The 24,170-nt window shown below is 39.4% G+C and overlaps 1 protein-coding gene across 5 annotated transcripts in view; it reads left to right on the forward strand.

The window, feature by feature from the left end:
- The window catches only part of ELMO1 (engulfment and cell motility 1), a 313,181-nt gene that overhangs the window by 268,997 nt on the left and 20,014 nt on the right, over nt 1-24,170 (forward strand). For all 5 annotated transcript variants that reach the window (XM_071736038.1, XM_071736039.1, XM_071736040.1 and 2 more), the window contains 2 exons: nt 15,155-15,318; nt 20,991-21,103. In XM_071736038.1, coding sequence (XP_071592139.1) covers nt 15,155-15,318; nt 20,991-21,103 — 277 coding nt within the window. The remainder of the gene's footprint in view (nt 1-15,154; nt 15,319-20,990; nt 21,104-24,170) is intronic.

Genomic DNA, 24,170 nt, shown 5'->3' on the forward strand with positions numbered 1-24,170 from the left:
AAGGCTTATTCACAGCAGTCCCTGCTGACTGCTGTTGGATTGGGTTTTTTGTCCACAGAATATACTGACTCTTGAACAGGGCAGGTAGCAGATTCTTAAGTAGACTCTGCTCTTAAATGGGACTTCTCAGATGTTTCTAACTAGGTATACATACTTCTTTTCAGTCCTTTGAACCGTTTTTCTCTCCTCAAGTTTTATCATGTTTTGTGGAGGAAGCTTACATTCTGAGGAAACCGAGTTGTTTCCCACTCAGTAACATGGGGTTTAGTTTGGCCCCCTGTTTTTTCTTTTTTTTTTTTTTTTTTTCTCATTTTGATAGGCACCCTGTGGCAGTGGAAAGCAGTTCTGAAAATGGATGTAAACTAAGGATTTTTTGCTGATAGAAGTAGTATGTGAACTTATGCTTAGATGAAGACTCCATGTATATGGGAAGCTGCAGTGTTGCTCTTTTTTTGCTTGGTCAAGTAATCGTAGAACCATGGAGTGGTTTGAGTTGGAAGGGACCTGAAAGATTATTGAATTCCAATCCCTCTGCATGGGCAGGGACACCTCCCACTAGACCAGGCTGCTCAAAGCCCCATCCAGCCTGGCCTTGAACACTGCCAATGATGGGGTATCCACAACTTCCCTGGGCAACCTGTTCCAGTGTCTCAGCACCCTCACTCTAAAGAATTTCTTCCTAATATCTAACCTAATGTCTAACCTCTTCCAGTTTAAAGCTATTTTCCTTTGTCCTGTCACTACATACCCTTATAAAAAGTCCCTCTCCAGCTTTCTTGGGCTTGAATCGTCACCTGAACAACCCCTGTTAGAGGTATCACTTTCCTTATCTTTGCAAAACCCTTCTTAAATATGTTTTTTCCTTTGCAGCCACTGGACCCTATTGTGCACACAGTGAAAAGCTGGCATAATTTAAGCAGCTGTTTTCTCTGCAGCCTTGGCCTCCCAGGGCTGTCAACCATGCCTCAGGGCACCCAAATCCAGGGTCCATGTGGCAGCTGAGCACTCAGGATCTCTAGGAGCAATATGCCATTAGGGAATTTGCTGGCATGTTTTCCTCTTGGTATCTTCCTCAACAGAAAGCATTCCATCTCAGCTAATAGTGGTATTTCTATTGAGCAGTTCTATTGGTTGTATTTTTTAACAATATTGGAAGTGCTCCTGTCCAAACTTGCTGTACTGCTCTCTGTCAGTAGTGCTAGCTGATTATTTGGAGTAAGATGTAGTCACCACCTGTGTTTTTAACCTGGATCCTGCCAACTTAGAACCTGTGAGTTTTATGCAGACCTGTGAAGTACACTGGTTCTGGGAGGGCAGGCAGATGCCCTTCCCAGATGTGGGGAAGGGGAAGGGGAAGGGAAAGACCTTGGCATTGTACCTGGCAACTGAAGGGTCCTCCATCAAATGCCATTGTTGCAGTTGAGGTCTGATTCTATATAAAAACTATGCTAGGTATATTTGCTGTTAATATTCCATAAGAAAATAATAATTTTGTTTTCCTTAGAAAATACTTACCTGTCTTTGGGTTCTACCCTGCTATTTGTTGTCTGTGTCAAATAGCTATTCTGAGGACTTGGGTTTACATAGATGACAACAAGCAATTGGCTGACCCTTATATTTTCACCCCAAGTCTCCTTTCTTTTAAAAATTATGCTACTTAGCTCAGATTTTTATTGAAATAGTTTAATTCCTTCCTCCCTAATAGATGGCTTCCCATCTATTTTCTTCTTAAAACTTTCAGAAATGGCAGCAAAGTGTTTTGCACCTACAAATCCTTTTATCTGATCAACTCAGGTGTGCATTATAAATGTTGGAAGGAACTTGTAACCTTACCCTGAGTGAAATATAATAGATACGTCTCCTATCCGTTGTACAGCAGAGGCAAGGTGTCACATGAGACAGGTTTGTGCTGCTTTCCTAAGGCCAAACATTGGTTTATGTTGTGCAAGAGAGCCTTGTGGGGCTCCAGTATTTCACTCCAATAATATTCTAATGTGTAGCAAATATGTGGGCCACTTATATGTTGATGCAGGACTCTGAATCAGGATAGTAGCTTCTTATTTTTACTTGCCCACAAAATAATGGTAATTGTCTGAATGCTGCTTTCCACAGGCTGTCCCTCCAGCAACTATCACTTTTGTCTGCTTGGTAGGTGATGGCCATGAGTTGCTGCAGCAACCCTGGTAAAGTCATATTCAGTTTCATGAGGATTCATGATGTGCAGAAGAAATTTTTAGGGTCTCTCTGTAGAACTGAGTGTTGCAAAAGCCACAGATCAGCCAGCTTTGGGATTGTGTCGCTTCGCTCAAATTTTTAAAAAATTTATCTAAAGCTAACCTAGTGTTTTGTGTTTCTGTAAGTCACTGAAGCCCCCCAAACTGATACAGCACAATGTATTCCGAGCTAGGGTCTTCCTTCCCCCAGAGGAGGTGGGACTGAGGAAGCTGAAGTTGTAAGCAGATTTGAACAGAGCCCCCTGAAGACACAGGTACTGGTGGCAGGTGACATGGCAGGAGGTATTTCTTCTCCTCATTCCAGCAGCCAGCAGTGGTACCTCCCACGAGCCATTTCTCCTGCCTCCCTGGCTCACTCCTCCATGGAAACCATCCATCCGGTGCTCACTGCCCCTCACCACTGGGCCCCTGGGCACTTTGCCCGGTTCACAGCTGCCGTGGAGAGCTGCTATTTTTCTCTCTGGTACTGTATTAGCATCCTTATGAGGCTTCCCTCAGCCTCTGCAGTAGAAAGTTATATGTTTCTGTGTGTGGCTTATGATGTGATATTGGGGATCATTCAGTATGCTCCTGAGAATGCACCTTAACTCTAGAAGGAAAAAAAAGGGAGACAAAAAGAAAAAAAATAGGAAGGTCAGGAAAATCCAACTCTATTGAGGGAGTTAGAAGAAGATAAAAACAAGAAAAGATTATGAACAGTAGAACTGCTTTTGCTATACTAGCTATGCAGAGGTGACAGTGACAGCACAAGCATCTGCCTTCTTCTGAGCAGGCTTGTGAATGATCAGAAAGCACTGGGAAATCTCAATTTTTCAATGGAAAGCCAGTGATAACAGTAGTCTATTTAGAGAAAATGCCAGAGATGACTGACTGTTCTCACCAGTTTTTGGACTTGATGCAAGAGAGAGGGTATGGGGGTTTCCAAAAGAATCTGGAATTTATGTATTGGATGTATCTTATTTTGCAGTAAATACCTGCTCTGTATTGGTGCCAGGTTCATTCAGACTTACACCCTTCATCATAGAACTTGGGCAGAATTTTTTTCCAAATGTGTTTTACACAGTCACTTCCAAGTTAGGCAATTACCACATTTCCCTTCCTGAGTCTTTATTACCTTCTCCTGGCTTTACAGCCCCTGCACCTGCTGTGCCTCACCTCTACCCAGTGGTTTCCCCTTGACTCTACCATAGTGTCTGCCAAATATTTCATACACAGAAACACAGATTGCATCAGTCCCGACTGTCTTTGCCTTAGAGAACTTCTTCCCCTTTCTGCCTGACTTCCAGTAGGATAAAGTATAGAAGATTTTTACAGAAACTTTTGCTTTTATTGTCTCACATGCTCTTACTGCACTCTAATTACACAATGCAGCAGAAGCTTCAAAAGGGGAAAATAGCATCTTTATATCTTTAGCCTCAGTTCACCTATTACCAACATTAAAACAGGGGTCTGGACACACCTTGTCTGTGTTCCTAGACTGTGTTCACTGTAGCATGATATCTTCCATTATTTTCTTTCTGGACCCAAGTTAATTTACCAAATGTGATTACTATGTAATCACATGTAAGGTAGTAGGGCACTTAGAGAATGAATATGATCCTTTTTTGGTGTTGCCTGCTGCAATCTGCAGTGCACAGAATTTGGTTATAATCTTCCAAAGGAAAACAAATAGGTTACATTTAATTCTAAATATATCTTTTTTCCTAGAAAACCACAAAGTAAATAGTCATGGAGTTTTAGGAAAGAAGGAGCCTGCTGCCGTATTAGAAATGCAGCTTAATGACAATATCAGAAGTGCAGTGTTTTATGACAGTGTGGAAGGAAGTGCAGTTTTAGTATTCAAATTACCAGAGGAAAGGTCTTTTGTCAGCAGAAGATGGTAAACCTTTCTCCATCATTCATAACTCACGAGTTGGTTACTGGAAATTGCACCATTTTAAGACATTATTTACCCTTCTAGGCTGGATCGATGTGTTTCTGGAGATGTATGTGTTTCTTTGTATGTCATTGGTAGTTTCAGATCAATAGTGGGAAGTATACTTGAAGTCAAATACTGCAATCTTGTCTTAATCCTTCTGTGAGTAAATTTTCTTTGGCTCTTAATTTAATATGAGTAAAAGGAACAGGGGGGGAAAGGGGAGAAGGAACAAAAAGGGAGAATGTGGTATGGACATAGTATTCACTGGAGGAAAAAAAGTGTAATTTTTCAGGTGCTTCCTATACACATAGTGAAGGGGATGCAGCAGTGGGACCAATCTACACAGGCATGATGGTCACTGATAGATCTTCAGTTTAGATTTCATGTAGCTGTAGATGGCTTGCCCTGTGCTTGTGGAAATTTATCCTGCTCCTGAAGCAAAGGATTGGGTGACCTGATTGGTTCATTCCATTCCTAATATCTCAGGCTAGCAGATCAGTTCTGTAACCATATTGAGGTGACTGAATGCAAATTGTTGATGTTAGTATTAGGTGTCAAGTAAATCACTGCTGTCTAATCCTGGGGAGTAGTTTATTTTCCTGTACTGCGTAGAGATCCAAAAAAAAAAAAGCTTGTCTTTGATCTGAAGGAGAAAAGATTGTTCCTTTGCAGCAATCTAAAAAATAGGTCTCTGGATCCATAACCCATTCCACTGCAGTTTTTAGAATGAGGTATGGCAAAACATGTCATGTGTGATTTTTCTTCTTCTAAGAATAGTCTAGTTGAATTCCTTATATGCTTGGTTATGTGCCACAACTCACCCAACAAGGGAAAAATAGTATGTGTTGTTCTTATTTATATGATCAGCACAGTAGTGATAAAACTACCTGAGTCAAAGATCTCATCAGACTAGACTTCACAAATTCAGAATTTTCCAAAGCTGTTATTCAAAAAGTACAGAACATATTAAAATGGCAAAATGTTTTTTTCCTTTCACTTTTTCTTGGACATAGATATTTTGTTTATGTTTGGTGGTTACAAGCAGATCTTGGTTTTTAATAGTCCTGACAGCATTTTATTACGATCTGTCAAGTCAATAATTTGTGAGCTCTGAATTTACGGAATATTTTTTTTAGTTTGCATCTAACAAGTCACGATGGATTTAATCCTCTCATTGCTTCATGTATTTTTGTGAATCATTGAGTTAATTCATGCATCTATTTTTATTCTTGTGGTACTGGCTGGACTCGCTGCTACCAATACAACAACTATCACTTGAAACAGTTATTAATTTTGAGACATACTAAAAAAAAATTGTGTTCTGTAGACATGTTTTTCAGCTCACTGCTTTCTTCAGTGACATGAATGTGAAAACAAAGGTTTACCTAAAAATTATTACAGCTTATTTGTTGTAAATTACAATACCTAATAACGCATGGGTTCATTCAGAGGCACAGCACATCTGCCCAGCTGCCTTTTTTGGATGGTTCCTGAATATTTAGCCTTCCATTTACTGAAAGGATGTGCAAATAACAGGACTGAATGAAATAGTCCAACCACTGCACTGAGCATTTGTTTTATGCATTCATCAGGTAAACCTAATTTGGAGAACTGAACCCAAAACCACATTTCCAGTCTTTCTGGTCATTTTTATTCAGTAGAAACTTCGGAAGTTTGTTGGGGTTTTTTGTTTTGGTTTTGTATTGTTGGGTACTTCTAATAAAATGGCATGTAAAAAAACCAACCAAACAAAACATTGGCATTGGGGTGTTGATGCCATTTAACTAAAGTCAGTAAAAGCAAAAGCTGGAGCTTTCAACTTCTGCTTATCATGTGAGGTGGTATTTTTAGTAACCAAATAAGAAATTTCATTATTTGAATTGTGGGCCAACCCTTGGAACTGCTGGAGAAGCACCTAAGTATTAGCAAAGCTGGGAAAAATTACAGAGTTTTTGTGTACACAGAGGGGATGAAAATTTTTCATAGGCAAAAATCTCCTTCTCTGTCAAAAAATGTCCATGGAAAAAATGGAAATGTTTCCTTTCTCATATTCCTGAACAGACACACAACTTTAGGGTACTGTAAGAATGTTTAAATCAGTTGCTTCTAAATGATTTGGTTTATTCCATAGAAGCTTTTAGTATTTCAAATTCTGTTCTGTATCAAGGAAAAAGTGATCATCAAAACAATTACTCAGGATAAAAAGTCTGTTTCATCAGGTGGAATTCTTTATCGAAATAAAACCACACTGCCAATGAGAAGAATATTGTATGGTTCTGAAACTCCCTGAACTCACTCTTACTTTCCATCTCTGCCTACAAGCTCCATGGTGTCCATACACATCAATAACTTACTGACAGCCCACGACCCTGGGCAGCTAACCAACCCCTGCAAGGCAGGTTATTCCCTGGTTATATCTCTGTTTTATTAATATGTCTATCAAAATTAAGGAAGTAAGTTGGTATTAAAGCTGCAGAATTTCCTACTGAAAGCAAGTGAAGTTCATTATAGACACAGTAGATGGACTTTCAAGGTCTGTCAGGTTTGGGAGAGGAAGGTTTACAAAGAGGGGATGCATGAAACAAAGAGGTAGTGAAGCTGTTCCTATATTGCCTGGTGATTTGTGATAGCTGTTGTGTCTGTGATTCTTCTGGATAATTAGTGATCTACATTTCTCTTTGTATTAAGAAGTCATGATCCTGGTGCACCAGCTGTCCTTGCATTTAGAGATGGAGCTGGAGAGTCCCTGGAGTTGACTGGTGACAGGGAAAGGGACAATGCAAGCAGGGACACTTGGCAGGCTTGGGCCATGTGCAATTCCATGTGGCCATTCATACCTCAAGAAGGATGGGGTTCAGTACCATGGTTTGCACTGGTAGAAGGGCCTGGAGGTGTTTTCAGAAATGCAGCTGGTCAAGCCTTTATTTTGTTTTCATCTCAGCTGAAGGAGATAGGAAGCTATGAAGCTGTAATTCAAAATGTATTTACATGTTTATCCCTTTGTCAGATGTACTGACCTCTATTCCCCTACTTTTCCTGTTTTTCTGCTCATTCAAACAGTCATTTTTATTCATTATTAATACCCAGAACTTCAGTTCTTTGAATTTTGCACTTTCCTGTGGGAAAAAAACTACCTTTTAGAATCTTGTCCTTGCTTTGCTTCTGTATGTTATAGTTAATTTTCATTCACTGTATGCTACTTAATGTAATTGTGTATTTTAAGGGAAGCAACACCCAAATGTATGTTTTTAATCGTGGATAACTTGCATATTATTTTCTTTAGAACTCACAAGCATGTTATTTGACATGTTAATTATTACATTGGTATATGACTAAGGATACAAAAATCTCCTAACTTTTCGTGTCTCCTCACTTAACATTTTGTTGCAGAAGATCAGTACCTCTCATCTGTGAAAAGCCCTGGATTAAATGCCACCCACAAGTTATTTTCTGCATCTATTATTTTGCCAAAGGAGGCTGTCAGACATTGGGGGAAGTAATGTAATACTGGCTGACCTAAGACTTCAATTAACTAACAAGAAAGTTTACAAAAAACTGTCATATTAACTTTGCACATCATTTTACTGGGGCAGAAACACTTCGTCACCCAGCATTTATTTCTTTCTTTGCTTACCTCAAGGCACAAAGCACAAAGAGGAAATAAATTTCTTCCTTATTTCTGATGCAAATAGTGTTTTGCAAATGTTAAATGTGGAAAAAAATTTCCTGTCTATCAGTCATTCCTCTTTCAGCCCAATACAATCTGAATAAGTGGTATTTGATGTGTGTTTAGATTAGCATTGTTTTGAATTGGAAACTTGGATTTGAAGTTAGCATCTCGTTCTATCCCTGCAAGAAGTCAGTGGGCTGAAAAAACTAGCTATCACTTTGTCTTTTTATCAAAATGGTTGAAGACATGGGCTGTGTTGATATATACTTTGATTATGATTCTAAATCCACATGTATTTCAAGTTTGTAAAGGACCACTGTTCTCTGTATGCTATGATCAATTTTACCTTTAAATCCTTCAGGCCAGTCTTTAAGGAAGGTTTCCTTTCATTCAGCTGCTTCTCAAGTATTTAATATACACATATATAGTATTTTGCCCTTTCTTTTCCCATTTCCTTGGTTTCCCACACCTGTTCCACCTATTAGTCCATGGAACATAAGATGAAAAAATCAAGAACTTCTCTGAAATTAAAACACCTGTGGACCTCACTTCATCTTCAGCCTTTTCTCTCTACATCACTCAACCTTCTTACTCCCAGGATCTAGTGCAAGGTCTTGGTCTCTTCCCTCTTTTCCTCACCAGGGGGCAGACAACTTATATGGGTCCTGAGGCTCTGAACAAGATTTCATATTGAAGAAATCTATTGCTATGGTACTGAGTTTTCAGGCACCTGCTGCAGACTCATTAAACACCTTGAGTGGAACTGCAGTCATGTTTCCTCCCTCTCATTTTTAACATCACATCTGCTAGGTGTGCTCATTTCTTCATGGTAGGTGTTCCCACAAAATGAGAGTCACTGCTAAACTGGATAATTATCATCAGATACCACCTGGAAACAGACTGCTCCAGCTGATCAGAATCACTGCATTGTCTCAAGTCTCTTGTCTGCAGACTGAAATTATCTTGGTTCACACTAAAAAAATATAATCACAAGCAAAAGAGGGGTTTCTTTTTTTTTTTTTTTTAAAAAAAGGAAAGAAACAAAGCTAAAACCCCAGCAGCAAACTTTCTTTGTAATGAGTTTTAAATTCAGCAGAAAGTGAAGAGGTAAAATGTACGAGAGCTTATACCTGCTAAATCCTCTGACAGCTGCTTTCTCATCCTGCTGCCTGAAAATGAATCAACATAATTATTCCTGTGACTATGTACATCCAGACAGCTTAGAGCTGCCTCTTTATCGTTGGCTACAGTAACTGTCCTTGTGTTCTGGAATTAAGAAGATTGAAAACTGGTTTTTTTTGTTTTGGTTTTGGTTTTTTTTTTGGTTTTTTTTTTTTGTAGTTCCAGAGAACATAGACTGTAATAGAAGAAACGGTCCAGAATCTTGGAGTCTCTTGGCAATGGTTGGACTGTGCCAGCACTGAGTTTAAATTTGCTTGCGTAGGATGGCATGTTTGGATTAATATTCTGAAGTAATGTGGAGTGGAAGCTTGGTGCAGGCTGTGACCAAGAGACTCCTGTAGTGAATTCACAGATTGCAATAGGTAGTAATGGAGGAGGGACCACCATTAAATTATCTTCCAAGGACTTTGAGCCTCTCAGGATGACTCTTCTGAGTACTCTGAAAATATAACCATTGATCTAGTAAAGACAATTTATCCTTTGGAACAGTCTAAAAAAATTCTCAAATTACCTGGTGTACACATTAAGCTTGTGAAGTTTTCATTAAAGGAGTTGACAGGTTGCTTGTAAACTGAAGTAATGTCCTTTACCTTCAGAATTAGATTTTCTTTATGGCCTCCTTAGTCAGTAAGTATGGTCATTCAGAATGACTTGGCCATTTCATTCTATAACCTTATTTTTGCCTCCTCTGTGTCTTTTACTGAGGGAAATCTCTTTGTGACTTAAATGATCAAGCTGGCTCTCAATCACCAAATGATGTTTTCTACTCCATTCTTTATCCTATGTAAACCAAGCTTCTTCTTTTTTTAGGAGCATTTAAGTAAAAGAAAACTGGATATAATTTCTTGACTACTATTTTGCAAAGAGATTCCTTTCCTAAAGTTTTGTGTATCTTGCCTTGTTGATTTTTGAATGGTCATGTGGAAAAGGTAGTGAATGAAGCCTTGCAATTTCTCACATCTCAGGTGGTTCAGATCTCATTGTAGAGAGGGGTCCATGGATATAGCACAGCCCAGTGGGAGCTATTTTATCATATCCTGCAACAAGGTAGAGGAATCAGGGTCTTGCAGTATTTGCTTATTTTGAGCAAGACTAGGGATGTACTGTACTAAGCACACCATTGTAACGTGAGCTCAGGATTTATACCTAAGTCTTGTTTGTGCAGAAGGAAATATGGACTGTGAAGATTAATGGCAATTACTCAACATATCACATGGACACAACCACCTGAGCTAGTCACCAAACAGCAATCACTGTAATGTGTGCCCCAAGATACTTAGAGGCACCACTTAGTGGCTTCTGTGATGGTCTCTGAACGTGTTCTTGCTGCTGTGAGAGGGCCACTACAAGTGCAAGAGCATACTTACTCAAGAGAAATACTGATATATTGCATATATATACTGATAAAATACTGATAGGAAATGATGAGAAGGGTTCATCTTCAGTTTGGTGCTGCAGATAGGTTGTTGTGAACAGCTTATCAGGCTGTACTGGGGGAATCAGACAAGACTGATGCTGTGAGTTCGTAGAATAAGTGTGTCTAGTGAGTGGACAGCTCAGACTAAAATTTCCAGAAACTTGCAGGCATTGGTAGGCATCTGAGATGACAGCCTGTCTTCTCCAGTAAGTACCAAGGACAAACTTTTCATTGGTATGAGGTAACTAGAATAGAGAGGTTTGTGATTTCCACTGAAGTGTAGTCAGTGGGAAGTTTGCTATTGAGTTTTGCTCTGATAAACTTCTTTTTCTGACACTGACAACTTGCTTTTGTTTTGCCCCCTTGTTATAGAGCCCAGGTGTTCAATCCTTTGCTCCATGCTGAAAGGAAGAGACTTTGTTTATATAGGCAAAAGTTGTCATGGCAAGCAAGAGAAGAAAGTTTAAAAGAGGGGGTAAATGTTGGAAAGGCATAGTCAGAATCTGATATGACAGAGATGAGGTCAAAGAAGCTAAACACAAAGCTAGACTAAAACAGCTTACCAAAAAAAATGCATTATTTAATGTTGTGGTGATACCGAGTGTAGAGATGTAAGACACATTAAGATGGATACAAATATAGGGAATAAGGTCCTATGTGATTAAACAACAAAAAAAGTATTGTTTTTTTCCTTTTCTCTTAATTTCTTTAGTGTATTTACCTGTCTTATTTGTAATGCAGAACTTGGTATTCCCTTACCATGCACAAGGTTGTCAGAGGAAAATGCCATGATTTAAACCAAATATGCCCTCTGAAACACTCATTTCTCCATAAGAGTAGCAAAGCATAATGTAATTAAAACAACTGTCTATGATATTTATGTACAATCACATGGAGTAAGGAACACCCTTAATTTCAGTGTCAGATCAGACATATGGGGAGGAAGGGTTGATGCTGTCTCTCAGACAGCAGTAATCAAGGGTTGGCAACTCTGCTTTGGAAATTGAACAGATTAGAAGTTCTTGGCATTGATTCTCAAATGCTTAGGAGACTCAATGCAATCAGCAGCTTTGACATTTTGGCCAGCTAGTTAAATAGTGTTGGCTATAAACATTACAAGGCAAGTGATCACCCCCTCATGTGCTGGGCCTGGGGCATACTCTTCCTGCCTTCTGTCTCGGGAGCAAGGGGAGCCTCTAAACCAAAGAGCTCTTTGATGATTTCCTATGAGTAATGTTACAGTTCATAGCAAATAAGAGGAATTTGCATTGTTTGCATGTTAACCACATGAGTGAGTACTAGAGAAGGGAGATGGGTTTATACAGGATTTTGAAACTAAGCATAAATGACAGTGCCCTAAGTCTACTGGACTTGAGTCTCCTTCATAATATTTAATTGAGAATGAGCACTGCTGCAATGATGGTTCACAGAGCAGACTGAAAAGATCCACAGACATGCAGCTCCATAAAATACAGTATTTATTTGTTTGTCCATTTATTTTGTGGGAAAAATTACTCATAGAAGCAGATTCCCCACTACAAGTGCCTGAATTTAGGAAACTAAATCTTACATATGTAAGCAAACAAAATGCGGATCTGTACAAATATTTGAATGAATGCATGAAACTGAAACTGCATTCATGCATAAGCACATTGCAGGAATTTATTTGTTTGCAAATCTAATTTAGTGATGAAAAATCAAGGTGATGTGGCAATAACAGTTAATATAGCACTGTAGTATGGTTAGTTTAGCAGTTATGCTATACCTCTTTGTCTGACCTTGCATTAATTTGTTTTTTCTGATGGCCAGGGAATTTGATCCTATGAGCAGCAATGAGGATTATGTGTTTGCATTAATATACCTGGTTTTGCATTCTTCTTTTGCATGACACTGCAGAAATGATGGCTGCAGGCAAACTGTAAAACCACAGGTAATAAAGCAGTTTGGCACAACTTCTCAGCAGATCTAAGAAAGCAGAAGTGAAGCCAGTGGCTGAATGTCATGTTAATGTCACACTTCCATGAGGGTAGAAAGTTAAGCCTGGCTCACTGGGAGCCCAGACAGTAGTGTTGAGAGGTACCAATAGCTGAGGGTTTTTTTTTTCCATGGGCAAGGTTAGTTTCAAGCCTGTCCCCTCTTCTCCATTCCTGTTAATAATACTTTTAAAATTATAATTAATAATAATTAGTCATAATGAATAATATATAAAATATGAATTAAAAGTAATTAGCAGAAATAAGTAGTCTTTGTCAAGAAGGCAGAAAGAGGAGGACGAGATATTTTTAAACACTGAACTTGTCACTGGGATTCTCTGCTTCATTTTTTCCCACTATTCCTTTGGGGAGATTTCCTTTATTACATTTCATAAGCCCTTCTAGGTATTGAGCAAAGACTCAGTGAAATCAGGAGGAGCTTGGCACTCACCTTATTGGGCACAATCCATTAATATTCAGGTGTTACAGTCGTTTGGCCTCCCAATTTGTTGTTTCCAAGGTGTGGCAGCATGTTCTTACTTGGGCTGGTGGGGTCCAGTGGGTGCACCCTGAATACAGCCCAGGAGGTGTCAATCCCTCTGAGCAGCCAGATGGCAGTCAGGAGTTTGTCTTTCAGATGGAGAAGTAGCTGCTTTCCTGCTTGCAGACCAGCTAAGGAACTCTTCACAGAGGGATTTAGTTGCACATGGCCACCATCTGTATATGAGAGAAGAGTGTGCAGGTGTAAAGTGTAGAATTCAATATTGCTTTTTTTGCCACCAAGCTAAGTTTTAGAAGACTTCCTGAAATACATAACAACGTAGCTATTAGATTTGTAGGAGTGAATGGAGCTGAGCTCAGCTTTGCTGGGTGAGGTTTGCAAGATTTACCAAGAGCAGGATCTTAACTGCAAGGATGCATCCAAAGCAAGGCCCCAGCCAAGTGAGTGGGGACAGGCAGCCTCATTCTGGGGTCAAAATATGGCAAAAGCGTTTGCTGCCTACCTGAGCCAACACCTCTGGGAGAAGCATCTTGCTCCTCTTGAAGTAGATTTCTGGGATGGACATTGTCCCTGCAGTAAGGAAGGAGATTATCTTCAGTTCTTTATTGCTTCATTTCATTGCTGGACACAGCTAAAATGAGTGCTTATATCACATCTGAGAAAGAAGTTACATCCCAGGAAGCAAAAGTAGAAAACATAGAGCAGACAAGTTATAATATTGAGGCAACACATGTGAGGCAATGAAATATTCATGTAAAAAGATAAATTCTCATAATTATTAAGGAACCTCTTAGTGGCTAAGCTTCTGTTTTAAGATCCACAGTGAAAATTAAAGATTAAAGGAAAATTAACAGCGCAGAAAAATTTTGCCCTCGATTTGTGTTGCTGTGTATTTCTGTCGTGTCCATTTTGATGCCAGGGGTGTTGTCATATCCTACTGTACTTTAGTGGCTGGTTTGGGGATGGATGGGTCTTTCTATGTCTGATAAATTGTGGGTTTCAGTCAACTTAAGTATGGCATCAAATACATTTTTCAGCGTGTGGTTTGCACCAGCACCAAGGAAATGAGTCTAGGATTGCAGAGACAGTAATCTGTGATATGTATCTATCTCAACTAGAGCCAAGCAATTCCCCTTAGTTAACTCTGTCTCAGCAGTTTTCTTCTGATAAATTAATTAATATGCAGATAGATGTCTGTCGCCCAGCCATCCCTCATTCTCATTTTTTGGTTTGCATCGTTTATGGCATTGCTTCAAAAGCAATTTTCTAATATGCTTGGAAATTTGATCCCTCTCTCCTGAATAATGGTCTCTTAGCAAGTTCTCTTTCATTCACTATATGGCCATAATATGCCTGCAGGGTAAGGGTCTCTCTGAACCACAGCATGGTTGAGGTTGGAAAGAGCCTCTGGAGGTTGTCTGGTCCAGCTCCCCTGCTAGAGCCCAGGACACTCCAAGGATGGAAACTCCACAACTTGCCTGGGCAAGCTGTGTCAGTGCTCAGTCATATTCACTGTGAAAAATCTTTCCTGATGTTCAGAGGGAAGCTCCTGTGTTTTAGTGTATGCCCGTTGCTTCTGGACATAGAAAATAAGGGAAACAAGGGGCCACAGTTACCAGCTTTGGGCTACTGACTTCTGGTCCGGTGAGCAGGTCTAAGACCCAGCAGGAGAGCTGTAAGAAAAACTCTGCAGTCTCTCTTGTGGGCACCTAGATTGGCCTTAGGGGCTTGTGCACTCTGCCTGGGTTGAGCTGGCAGAAGTCAGGATGTCTATCTTCACTCTCAGTCAGCTCCCTGGGATTTTATTCTGCTTTTATAAGCCTGGTGTTGGATGTGTGCCTCTCCCTGACATGATGGGAGCATCATCTCAGCTCAGAAGTGCAGAAGAGCCACGCTGCTGCTGCTGCTGCGGGCACACAAACCATTTACAGAGCAGGACTTAAAATCCTGTAACCAGCAATTGCAATTTATCTGCAATAATAGATTAGCCAAGCAATAGATGGCACCCTTCCCACCCACCCACTCCCACCAAAAACCCCAAAATTTTCTTCTTACAGACCAGGTGAGCTTTTGCTCTAAGCTGTGATGCCCTGTTAGATGTTGGTTTATTTTCTGGTTGTGCTACTGAAAAATTGTCTTGAGACCACATAATGCTTATCATCTTCTATACCTAGCAACCTTACTGTGACGCAGAATCTGAAACAAAACCACAGAAAGTGTTAACATAAGTTTTATTTTCCCTTCCTTGTCAACTGCAGGTAATGCAGGTAGTGAAAGAACAGATAATGAGAGCTCTCACTACCAAGCCTAGCTCTCTGGATCAGTTCAAGAGCAAACTTCAGAGTCTCAGTTACACAGAAATACTGAAAATTCGACAGTCTGAAAGAATGAACCAGGAAGATTTCCAGTCTCGTCCGATTCTGTAAGTACTGTCTTCTCTTCCCACTCAATTTGGCATGGTGTGAATGACCTTTGTGAGCTCTTCTGGGGTAACCCAAGGAGGAAAGCTGCCCAGGGAGCTGTGCTCAAAAGCAGTAATGCAGCAGCTGCTTGAAGTACATTATATTTTCCTCTGCTGGGAATCATAACTTCTTTGAGTACAATTAAACCAGATTCAGCAAATCCCTACAGATTCTTACATGATTTATTCATATAAAACAATGCTTTGACATTTCCCAGCTTTGCATGATTGTGAGCCTGGTTTTGGTGCTGATAGTGCCTTCAAAAAACACAACAACAACAAAAAAAAGCAAACAACCAACCAAACAAAAAATGCAAAACAACAAGCAAAACAAACACCACAACTTTGTCTTCAGTCCAATGGCCTTTAAAAATTCCAAATGTCATTTCTCTGAGCAAGACAGGGAGAAGCCCAGAAGAAGAGCCAATAAACACTGACTCCACAAAACAGTGGTGTTGTGTATGGTTGTTTATGGAATTATCTGTGGTGTTAATGACAAGTAGTTGCTTGTTTGTAACAGATAACATTCTGGCAGCTAGCCAACGGGATTCTTATTTCCTTGTTGTTTACTGTGAAGTATCAAATGTTAATATCTCCATCATAGCTCCTTCCCATTTCTCAGAATACCCTTTGTTCTGGTATCTGAAAACTGGAGGCCATACTTGGCTCTGAACCAAGACTGGGCTTGTGGCTGAACTGGTGGCACAGGATAGATGCAGACTCTGTGGTGCACAAATGATATGCTGAGAATAGCAGGAAGCTTTGGAGATCAGCAGAGGAATGGCAAAGACTCCAGAAGCATTAGCTGAAATGTCATGGAGTCCTGACCATCTTTCAAGTGGAATGGCTCGTGATTTTCCAAAGGCAAAGGTATAGAGAAAGAATTGGATCAGAGCATTTCAGAGTTTAGAAGCAGGTTGTTAATTTTGATTTGTTTCTAAAGGACACAGATATCTAAGTGCAAGGCATTGGGGCACGTTTCTCCAGGTGCAATGCAGAAGCATAAATTAAGCAGTATTACACGCTTAAATTTTAATCATACCAATGTGGATCAAAGGGAGAATGGTTCTTTTATGTTTTCAGTGTATTAGAAGGTAGGACCTAATGCCCAACTAGAACTGATATCACCCATAGTAATGCATCAATTAAAAAGCTACAAATGGTTGCAGTCAGTTTTGCATCATTACGCTGCTCAGAAATCCTTTGCCAGTCCCCTGCAACATTTAGTGGTTCAAAGCCACTCAGTAGTGCTAAGCTTGTCACCAAAGCTGCTTGCTTTCCTGGGAGACAACTGTTCTAGAGGTTGATGCAGATCACCTATTTATATTCACTTGTACAATCACCTAGCCTCGTGAAACTTGCCCGTGCCCTTTGCAAGATCTTTTTTTCCAGTATCAGTCCAGCTAGTTGCTGCCCCAGTGTGGAGTTCCCTTCTCCAGCTTGGAATAAGTGACACAGCCAACATAAATAGTTAAAAGCAGCTGAAGTGTTACCTGAGACTCATTTCAGATTCAGGACAAAGGCTAAGCCTAAAGGCTATAAAGGCTAAGTAAATCAATACAGTGTTTAAGCAATCACTACTGCGTTTGCAGAGATTTAACTCTATGCATTTGCATTTTGATTGCATCCATGATCACTTATTCTTGACTGTCAAAAGAAATGTTTCTTTCATTTTACCCTTTGATTTGATTCCCTGGGCTGATGAAGTCTCTCAAATTGCATAGATGACACAATTGATAGAAGTACAGAATCATGTCCTCATAGCAAGGAAAAAGACTGTAAGTGAAGAGAGCAATCGTGACTCTGCTGTATATTTCAAAGCCTTGCAGATATGCTAAAAGAGATTGTGTACGACAGTGACTGTAAAGTCAGCAGAGCATGTTTAATTCTGCATGAGAATATGGCAATCAGGTGATGTTTTTTTCCAGCTTTTAATGTGATAGGAGCCTTTCTTCTGCCGTTCATTGTATGAAGCACTGAAGTTTTAAGTTTTCAGTCTGGTGGATGAGAGTTAGTTGGATTTGAGTGTAACCTGCAAAGTGTTGCCTAAAATCTTGATAACTACAGAAACCTTGTTTTGCAGGGTTTAGTTGTTTCTCTTGTATGGGCGTTGTTGTATAATGTGAGAGGAAGTTTTTTGAGGGTTTTTTTAGGGAAAATAAAATGTCCTTCAGAACAGAATCATTCAAGATTCTGGGATCACTGTAGATCACCCACACTGCCATTCGACAATGAAACATTAAATATCAGTGGTTCCTTTTGAATGGATGTGGAAAAAAGTGTTTAGGAATCCTATGGGACTGTAGAGGTCCAGAAATCTCCTTGACATATTAAATGCCAACAGAGATTGGTTAATATTGGATAAAGGTCTGATGTCCAAGTGGAGACTTGCTGGTTAAAGGAGAATTAATGTCAGCTAGGGAGCCATTGCTAGGTAATATCTGTGAAAATCAGCAAGATAAAGGGAAATGGAGGTACGTGGATGTTTTTCAACTTTTTATCTTATAGATTTGTCTGCAATGTTAGCAAGAGTCACTAATGCTGGCTCTGAATCTGTGAAGTGATTAGGAGAGGGCATAGCTACAAGCCAGAAAGATAAAAGGACAAAATACATGAAAGTACTTCTGTGGTAATAATTCTGTTGTAATTCTTCTGTTTCTGTAACAAATTGTGTTGTAATGATTTAAATATCTGTAATATGCCCTGTCCATGAAGGAAAACAGCTAACAAGAAAGTCTTAACTAGAACATGAAAGTTAAAGCTGGGGAGAGATATAATTGCTGCTGAAGAAGAACTAGTGTAATTTGAACGTTTTAAAATAATCTAATGTTAACAATCCAGGTCTAGTATTTTAAAGCAAGTAGCTGATGTCAGTATTACCTATAGTGCTGAGACCACTGAGATCAGAAAATTAGAGATCATATATAGTGCGTGGTTCTCTCAACCCTTTTGTCTTACCATACCACTAAATTTTGACATTCCTAACACAGGAACACAGTCAGAAACTAATAACAACTTTAAAAGGCACTGTCTCCTTCAACTTTCTGAGTTTTTTCTCTGTCTCTTCACAAGGCATAAGCTGTTAAGCCAATGTCATCTGAAAGAAATAAATAAATTTTTCACAAAATGTATTTGCATTTATTATCTTCCTTTAGCTCGCTGTACCTGTTTGATTTTAAAATTAGACAGGAGGACCTCTTCCTTGTGCAGGGATATTTTTTTTCTAACTCTCCTGTCTTTAGACACTGACCCTGAGGAACTGAACTCCCTTGTCTAGAGATGACTTTCTAAAGGAAATCTAAGGATTCAAAAACGCACATCTTTTGTTTAACTGTGTGGTTTCTTTGTTCTGACCCAATTCTGTCACCTGGAGTGGTGGAACAGAAACCTTGACAGTGAGGAGCACTAAGGGGCAGGGTCACTTTGCAAGAATGTATCTGAAGTCATGCCCTCTGAAGAGCTGAAAACCACACAAATGGTGACCATGTGCTGGCATGAGCTGCTGAGGTCAGTAAGTGCAGGTGACCATGGCAAGGGATGGAGCGACTTATGAGATACACTGAAGACCAGATTTACTGAAGATTCTCTTCCAAGGAGTAACCTTGGAGTAACTACAACCTCTGTGTGTTCAAGTATGGGGACTGTAAAACAGAAGAGAGTGCTGCCTCTGAGCTTCATGGCTGTGGGAACAAATGTGTGTATCCCATGTAGGGGGACTCCAGAACATCAGAAAGAGAAAAGTCTCTCTTATTTCGTACCTCTCTCCCTCCTGTGGAAACTCTGCCTTGGACAGAAAAGTACTGTTGAGAGGATTACCTGTGTCTTTTTGGATTGGTTAAAAATCCTTCTTTTCCTTCCATTTTGAAAGGGCAGATACGACTTTAGAGGACAGAAAAGAGAATACCATGAGCAAACAGCCAAGTGTTATTGTGCTGGGTGACCCATTTATTTTTGTTTTTTTCAGTACTGTATTACAACTATGATGTTATGATGTCTTCAACACTTACTTAATGATAACCACTGAATTTCTGAATTAAACTACCTAAATATCACGCTGATGTTTATACCAGTCTTGAATGTTTGAAATCAGTCCAGCTGGAGGTTTTATCTGCAGCCTGGACTGCTGAGTAATCCACACTGTGTTTTAACTCTGTTCTTGGCCCCTACTCCCAGCTCTGACCTGAGGAACAGGGAAGCTTATCAGCTCAGTAAAGGCAGAGCATTTATTCAAGCACAAAATTATTTTAATCAAAGTATTTAACCACTCATGACATTCATATCTTAGTTCACAATGGGAAAACAACAGTGCTTGAAAATTACCCTGAAGGACTGATGATACATTTCCAAATGTGGCCTGTTTCTATAGTTACAATGCTTCCTTGATTTTTGACCAGCCAGGTTTTCTCAGCTTGTAAATATGCAGTGAGCATCAAGAACTCCAGCCGTTTTATTAATACTGGGGAGAAAGATGGCATTTTTGTTTAAAGGCCTGAAATTCTAGCAGAGGACTTAGAGGAGGTCTGGCAGATCAAATGTGCAGGATCCAAATAAATGTGGCAATTAGCAGAGACTGGGCTGAAGAGAGAAGAGAGAATTTTTTGTTGTCTCTATGGGATACCATGGCTTTTCTCCCTGTTGATAATGATTGCTGGAACATACTGCCAGACAGAAAGATTTTTGATATTACCTAATTTGCACAGCAATGCAAAATCATGCTTCTGAGACACTTCATATTTTATAAATTCTATATGAATTTGGTTATTTTTTAATCTTACTAGGCTTGCTGTCGAGTTGATGTTGAAACCTGTCTTTTATGTATTCTTAATGAATCTAAGTGAGGATATAACTGATGAATTCAGACATCTGTGAATCCATGTGATGGTGTATGAAATGAAACTTTAAATACTTTCTGCATATGTTTTCTGCCTAGTTCTTGACATGTTGAACTCTTATCAAAGTAAAATGTAGAAAATAGATTTTCTGAAGGATATGAAATATTTTTTTCTAAATTCACTGTGGGTTTCTGCACTCCCAGGCAAGGGTAAATTTTAATACTTGAGCAGTCCCTAGCCACAGGTTAGTCTTCCACAAAATAGTTGTAATAATGAATTAACTCAATGGCATGGACTTAAGAGTAAGTATATAACACCGCTCTTATTTTGGCTCATTGGCATTGTTTACTCTCTTTTATTGTTGTTCCAAAATGTGTTTTAGCCTGCTTGTGTTGTCCTAAATAATAGTGCTAGTAAAATATAGCAGCAAAGGATCAGACAACAAAAGATGACAGACCCGCATAGTGCTCCAGTGATGAAAGAGCATTATTTGTCACAGAAAAACCTTGTTGATACTTTATTGCAAGTGTTATTTTTAGATGAGTAAAGAAACAAACAAGTGACTTGCCTGAGTCATACACTGATGCCTTAGCAGGGAGAGGTCTACAACAGAGTTATCCTTCCTGACTCCCATCCTTTGTTATAAGAAAAAGGTCTTTTTTTTTTCTGGAACAGGCTAGACTCTGGACCTGTGACTGTTGTGCCCTTCAAACTCCTTGCAGGAAACATTTTGTGAGACTCAGAGGAAGGAGGATGGTCTCTGCTTGAATTTGACAAGTGCCTATTTCTTCTCTTCCCAAGGGAACTAAAAGAGAAGATTCAGCCTGAGATCTTAGAACTGATCAAGCAACAACGTCTCAATCGACTTGTGGAGGGCACCTGCTTTAGGAAACTCAACAGTCGGCGACGGCAAGGTACAGCTCAGGCTGCCTAGTCTGGCTTTTTATTGTCACTTTTGTCTAAAAGCTGAGATGAGGAATATTGCTTTTCCTTGCAAGATCCCTGGTTGTAGTGCCATGCTGACTGCTTTCACCAGGGAGCATCTGAAAGCACCCTGTAGTTACACTTGTTTTAGGATTTCCTGTGTTACCCTGGTTTAGGTTTCATCACACGGATGGTGTGAAACAAGTCCAGTATTTGACAAAAATCTCAAGCAGCAATCTTGCATTCTAAACTGAGTATTTTGATTTCTGCCTGGTTGTCCAGGCTTCTTGTTCTTCTCCTAATAAAATCTCTGCCACTGCAGGAATAGCACATTAAACATGGTGTAGCCAGAGTTTGAATCTCTCAAACTTGGACCACCTTGATATATGTCATGAGGTCATTCTGCAACCTTTCTTCTATTATTACCTGTCCTTGGTTTTTGTCTTATTATATTACCATATACATTAAATATGTTATGATGTCAAAATATACTTTAAAAAAGCACTTAGGTCAGTAATGTGTGTACCTTCAAATGAATACTTGATTGACATGAGAAGATTATTTTCCCAGTTGTATTAGTCACTGCTCAGTGCTAGATTTACAGCTCATTTTATACAGTCAAACTCTCTATGGTTCATTTCCCTTAAGAGAGGTACACTTCTTTCTCCAGACAAAATAACAGGGACATAGTGTGAATTCAACAGATTAACTAGAAGTTGTATTCAACATTTTTTCCTTTAAAACCCTCATTTCATCAGGATTCAGATTGTCATTCGTTTTCTGCTGTAAACGCAATAAAAATTAGAAAGGTACAAAAGCTAAAAGTAAGAATTGACAAAGATCAATATTTGAGACCTTTAGATCACCTGAGGAAAACTGCTTTCTTCACAGAGAGGAGTATTCCTGCAATTCCTCCTTCCTTAGAAAAAAAAAAAGAGGCAATTTTCCTTAATGTAGGGGGATTATTTGGGAAAATTTCAAAGTCTTTAGAAAAGGGATGAGTTGCAGAAAAATGTGGTGCAGATTTATATCGTTTCTGTCAAGCATATAAATGCCTATGAAGCCCACTGCAAAGAGTTTAGGGAAAGAGCATAAATATTCCTTTGTGACTTTTTTTATAGATTTCATAGGGAGACATGATACATTTTTTTCCCTTCAGCAGCATATTCACCCAGTGAAAGTAGCTAAATAAATGCATAAAGTGGTTTGGCTATCAGTAGTGGGGGTTGTTTATTTTGCTCCTCCCAAATGACTGAAATTCTAGAGAAGGAGTAGGGTTTGTGGCAAATGTTCTTCTCTTGGCAATTCTCCAAGAGGAAGATAGACTGTTTATGTTATTTTAAACTGTTGTTAGTTCATCATTTATAGGATCAAAAGCCTCAGGGGGTATAAATTGGTTCAATTTATATGAGTGAGAGTTCAAAAAAATATTTAAAAAAAAAATCAATATAATCTTCTGGTCCACAGTTGAGGAGCTCAATGTGTGTCATGCCTTGGAGTGAACTCTCTAGGCCACCAGATTAATTGCTTTGGTGTCATATTTAAACAGGGCCAAAAGGTTCACAATTCTTTGGAACCAAACAAAACATGTGACCATGTCTCAAAGAACTCAATATTCTCTGAAATATATTTGGTTTTGTCATTTTGCCATTTAGAAGGACGTGTTTCCACATGCCCTTGAGCTGCTTATGCTTTGTGTTAGACTCCCTGCTGTATTCCGTGGAACAGAATTTTTAATTATCCCCCTAGAGAGAGGGACCAGACACAACCATTGCAGAAGATGATGATGATGCATGAAGCCACCAGGACTAAACTCAGTAAGATCTAACACTTTGCAGTCTAATGAACCAGCAAAGTACAGTTTGTAAACACCGTACTATAAGCTGTAGTATATATATAGCTATATAAATATAGCTATTTGACCTATAAGCTCTTGGACTGAGATCCTTTTTTAAGTATGTACAGTGCCTGGCACAGTCCAAATAGCAAATAATGGCATCTGGCACAAAGCAGAAGCAGCTCTCTTCAAATCAGCCTTTACCCTTCAGGTTCTCCTCCACCCCATGTAGATCAAGCTGTAAGACCAGGACATGTGAAGAACTAGGAGGTGTAGTAAAGTGAATGGAGGACCAGAGGGTAAGCATCAGGACAGTCAGTCTTCCAGACTATTCCTCTGAACATCCTGATTAAAATAGTACAAGGTGCAAATTCCTGGGTGTGTCTTTTGTCAGCTTTAGCTCACATCCCATCTCTTCTCCCACAACACACCCGTGGGTACTTGTGCCCTGTGCTCCCTGGGGATTCATGAGCCCTGACACCTGCCCCCTGATCCAACTGAATTCACTTGCCATGGAGCATTATCCAGGCCCTCAAAGGTCTGATGTCCATCCAGGCAGCTATGGAGCTGAAACAGAAATGGTGAGTGCTGTGAGGCATCACAGTTTGTCTGCTACTGTAGCAACTTACTGGTAAGAGTAATAAGATTAGGAAGCTGGTTTACTTTAGTACATATACTGGTTCTTTTACCTTTCCTATTATTCTTTCTTTTCTCTTGAGACAATCCTGAAACAAATGTCACAAATCTAGAGGTTGTAGATCAAGAACTTGAACATGTCCTACACAGGAATAGCTAAAAGTGTTAAATTGCCCATTTAAAGAAAATAATTAACAGGCATTATCCCATGATAAAGACTCCAGAGCAAATTTCTGTTGAGACTGTGGTTTGAACATATGGTAAGACACACATGGTTAGTTATAGTGAATTGAAAATTTTAACTTATAAAAAAATGAGCAGGGAGTTTACAGCCTCATATGGTCTTTGGAGAACAGTTGAAACACTTTCAAATATACTTGGCACTGGAAAGCCTTCAATCCAGCAGGTGATTCATTGGGGGGAGGTTAAAGATTAATCTGTGCAATGTCTGAAGTAAGATCTCCACCTTTTGTGTTTCAGCACTGGATTATTATATCAGCAGGGTCTCTCTGTAACCAGAATTCAGAAATGTCAGTGTTGTCCCAGCAAGATCCTTAACACTTTCAAAGAATTGATGGCCTTTC

The sequence above is a fragment of the Heliangelus exortis genome, chromosome 2, assembly GCF_036169615.1.
Source record: "Heliangelus exortis chromosome 2, bHelExo1.hap1, whole genome shotgun sequence".
Lineage (NCBI taxonomy): Eukaryota > Metazoa > Chordata > Aves > Apodiformes > Trochilidae > Heliangelus > Heliangelus exortis.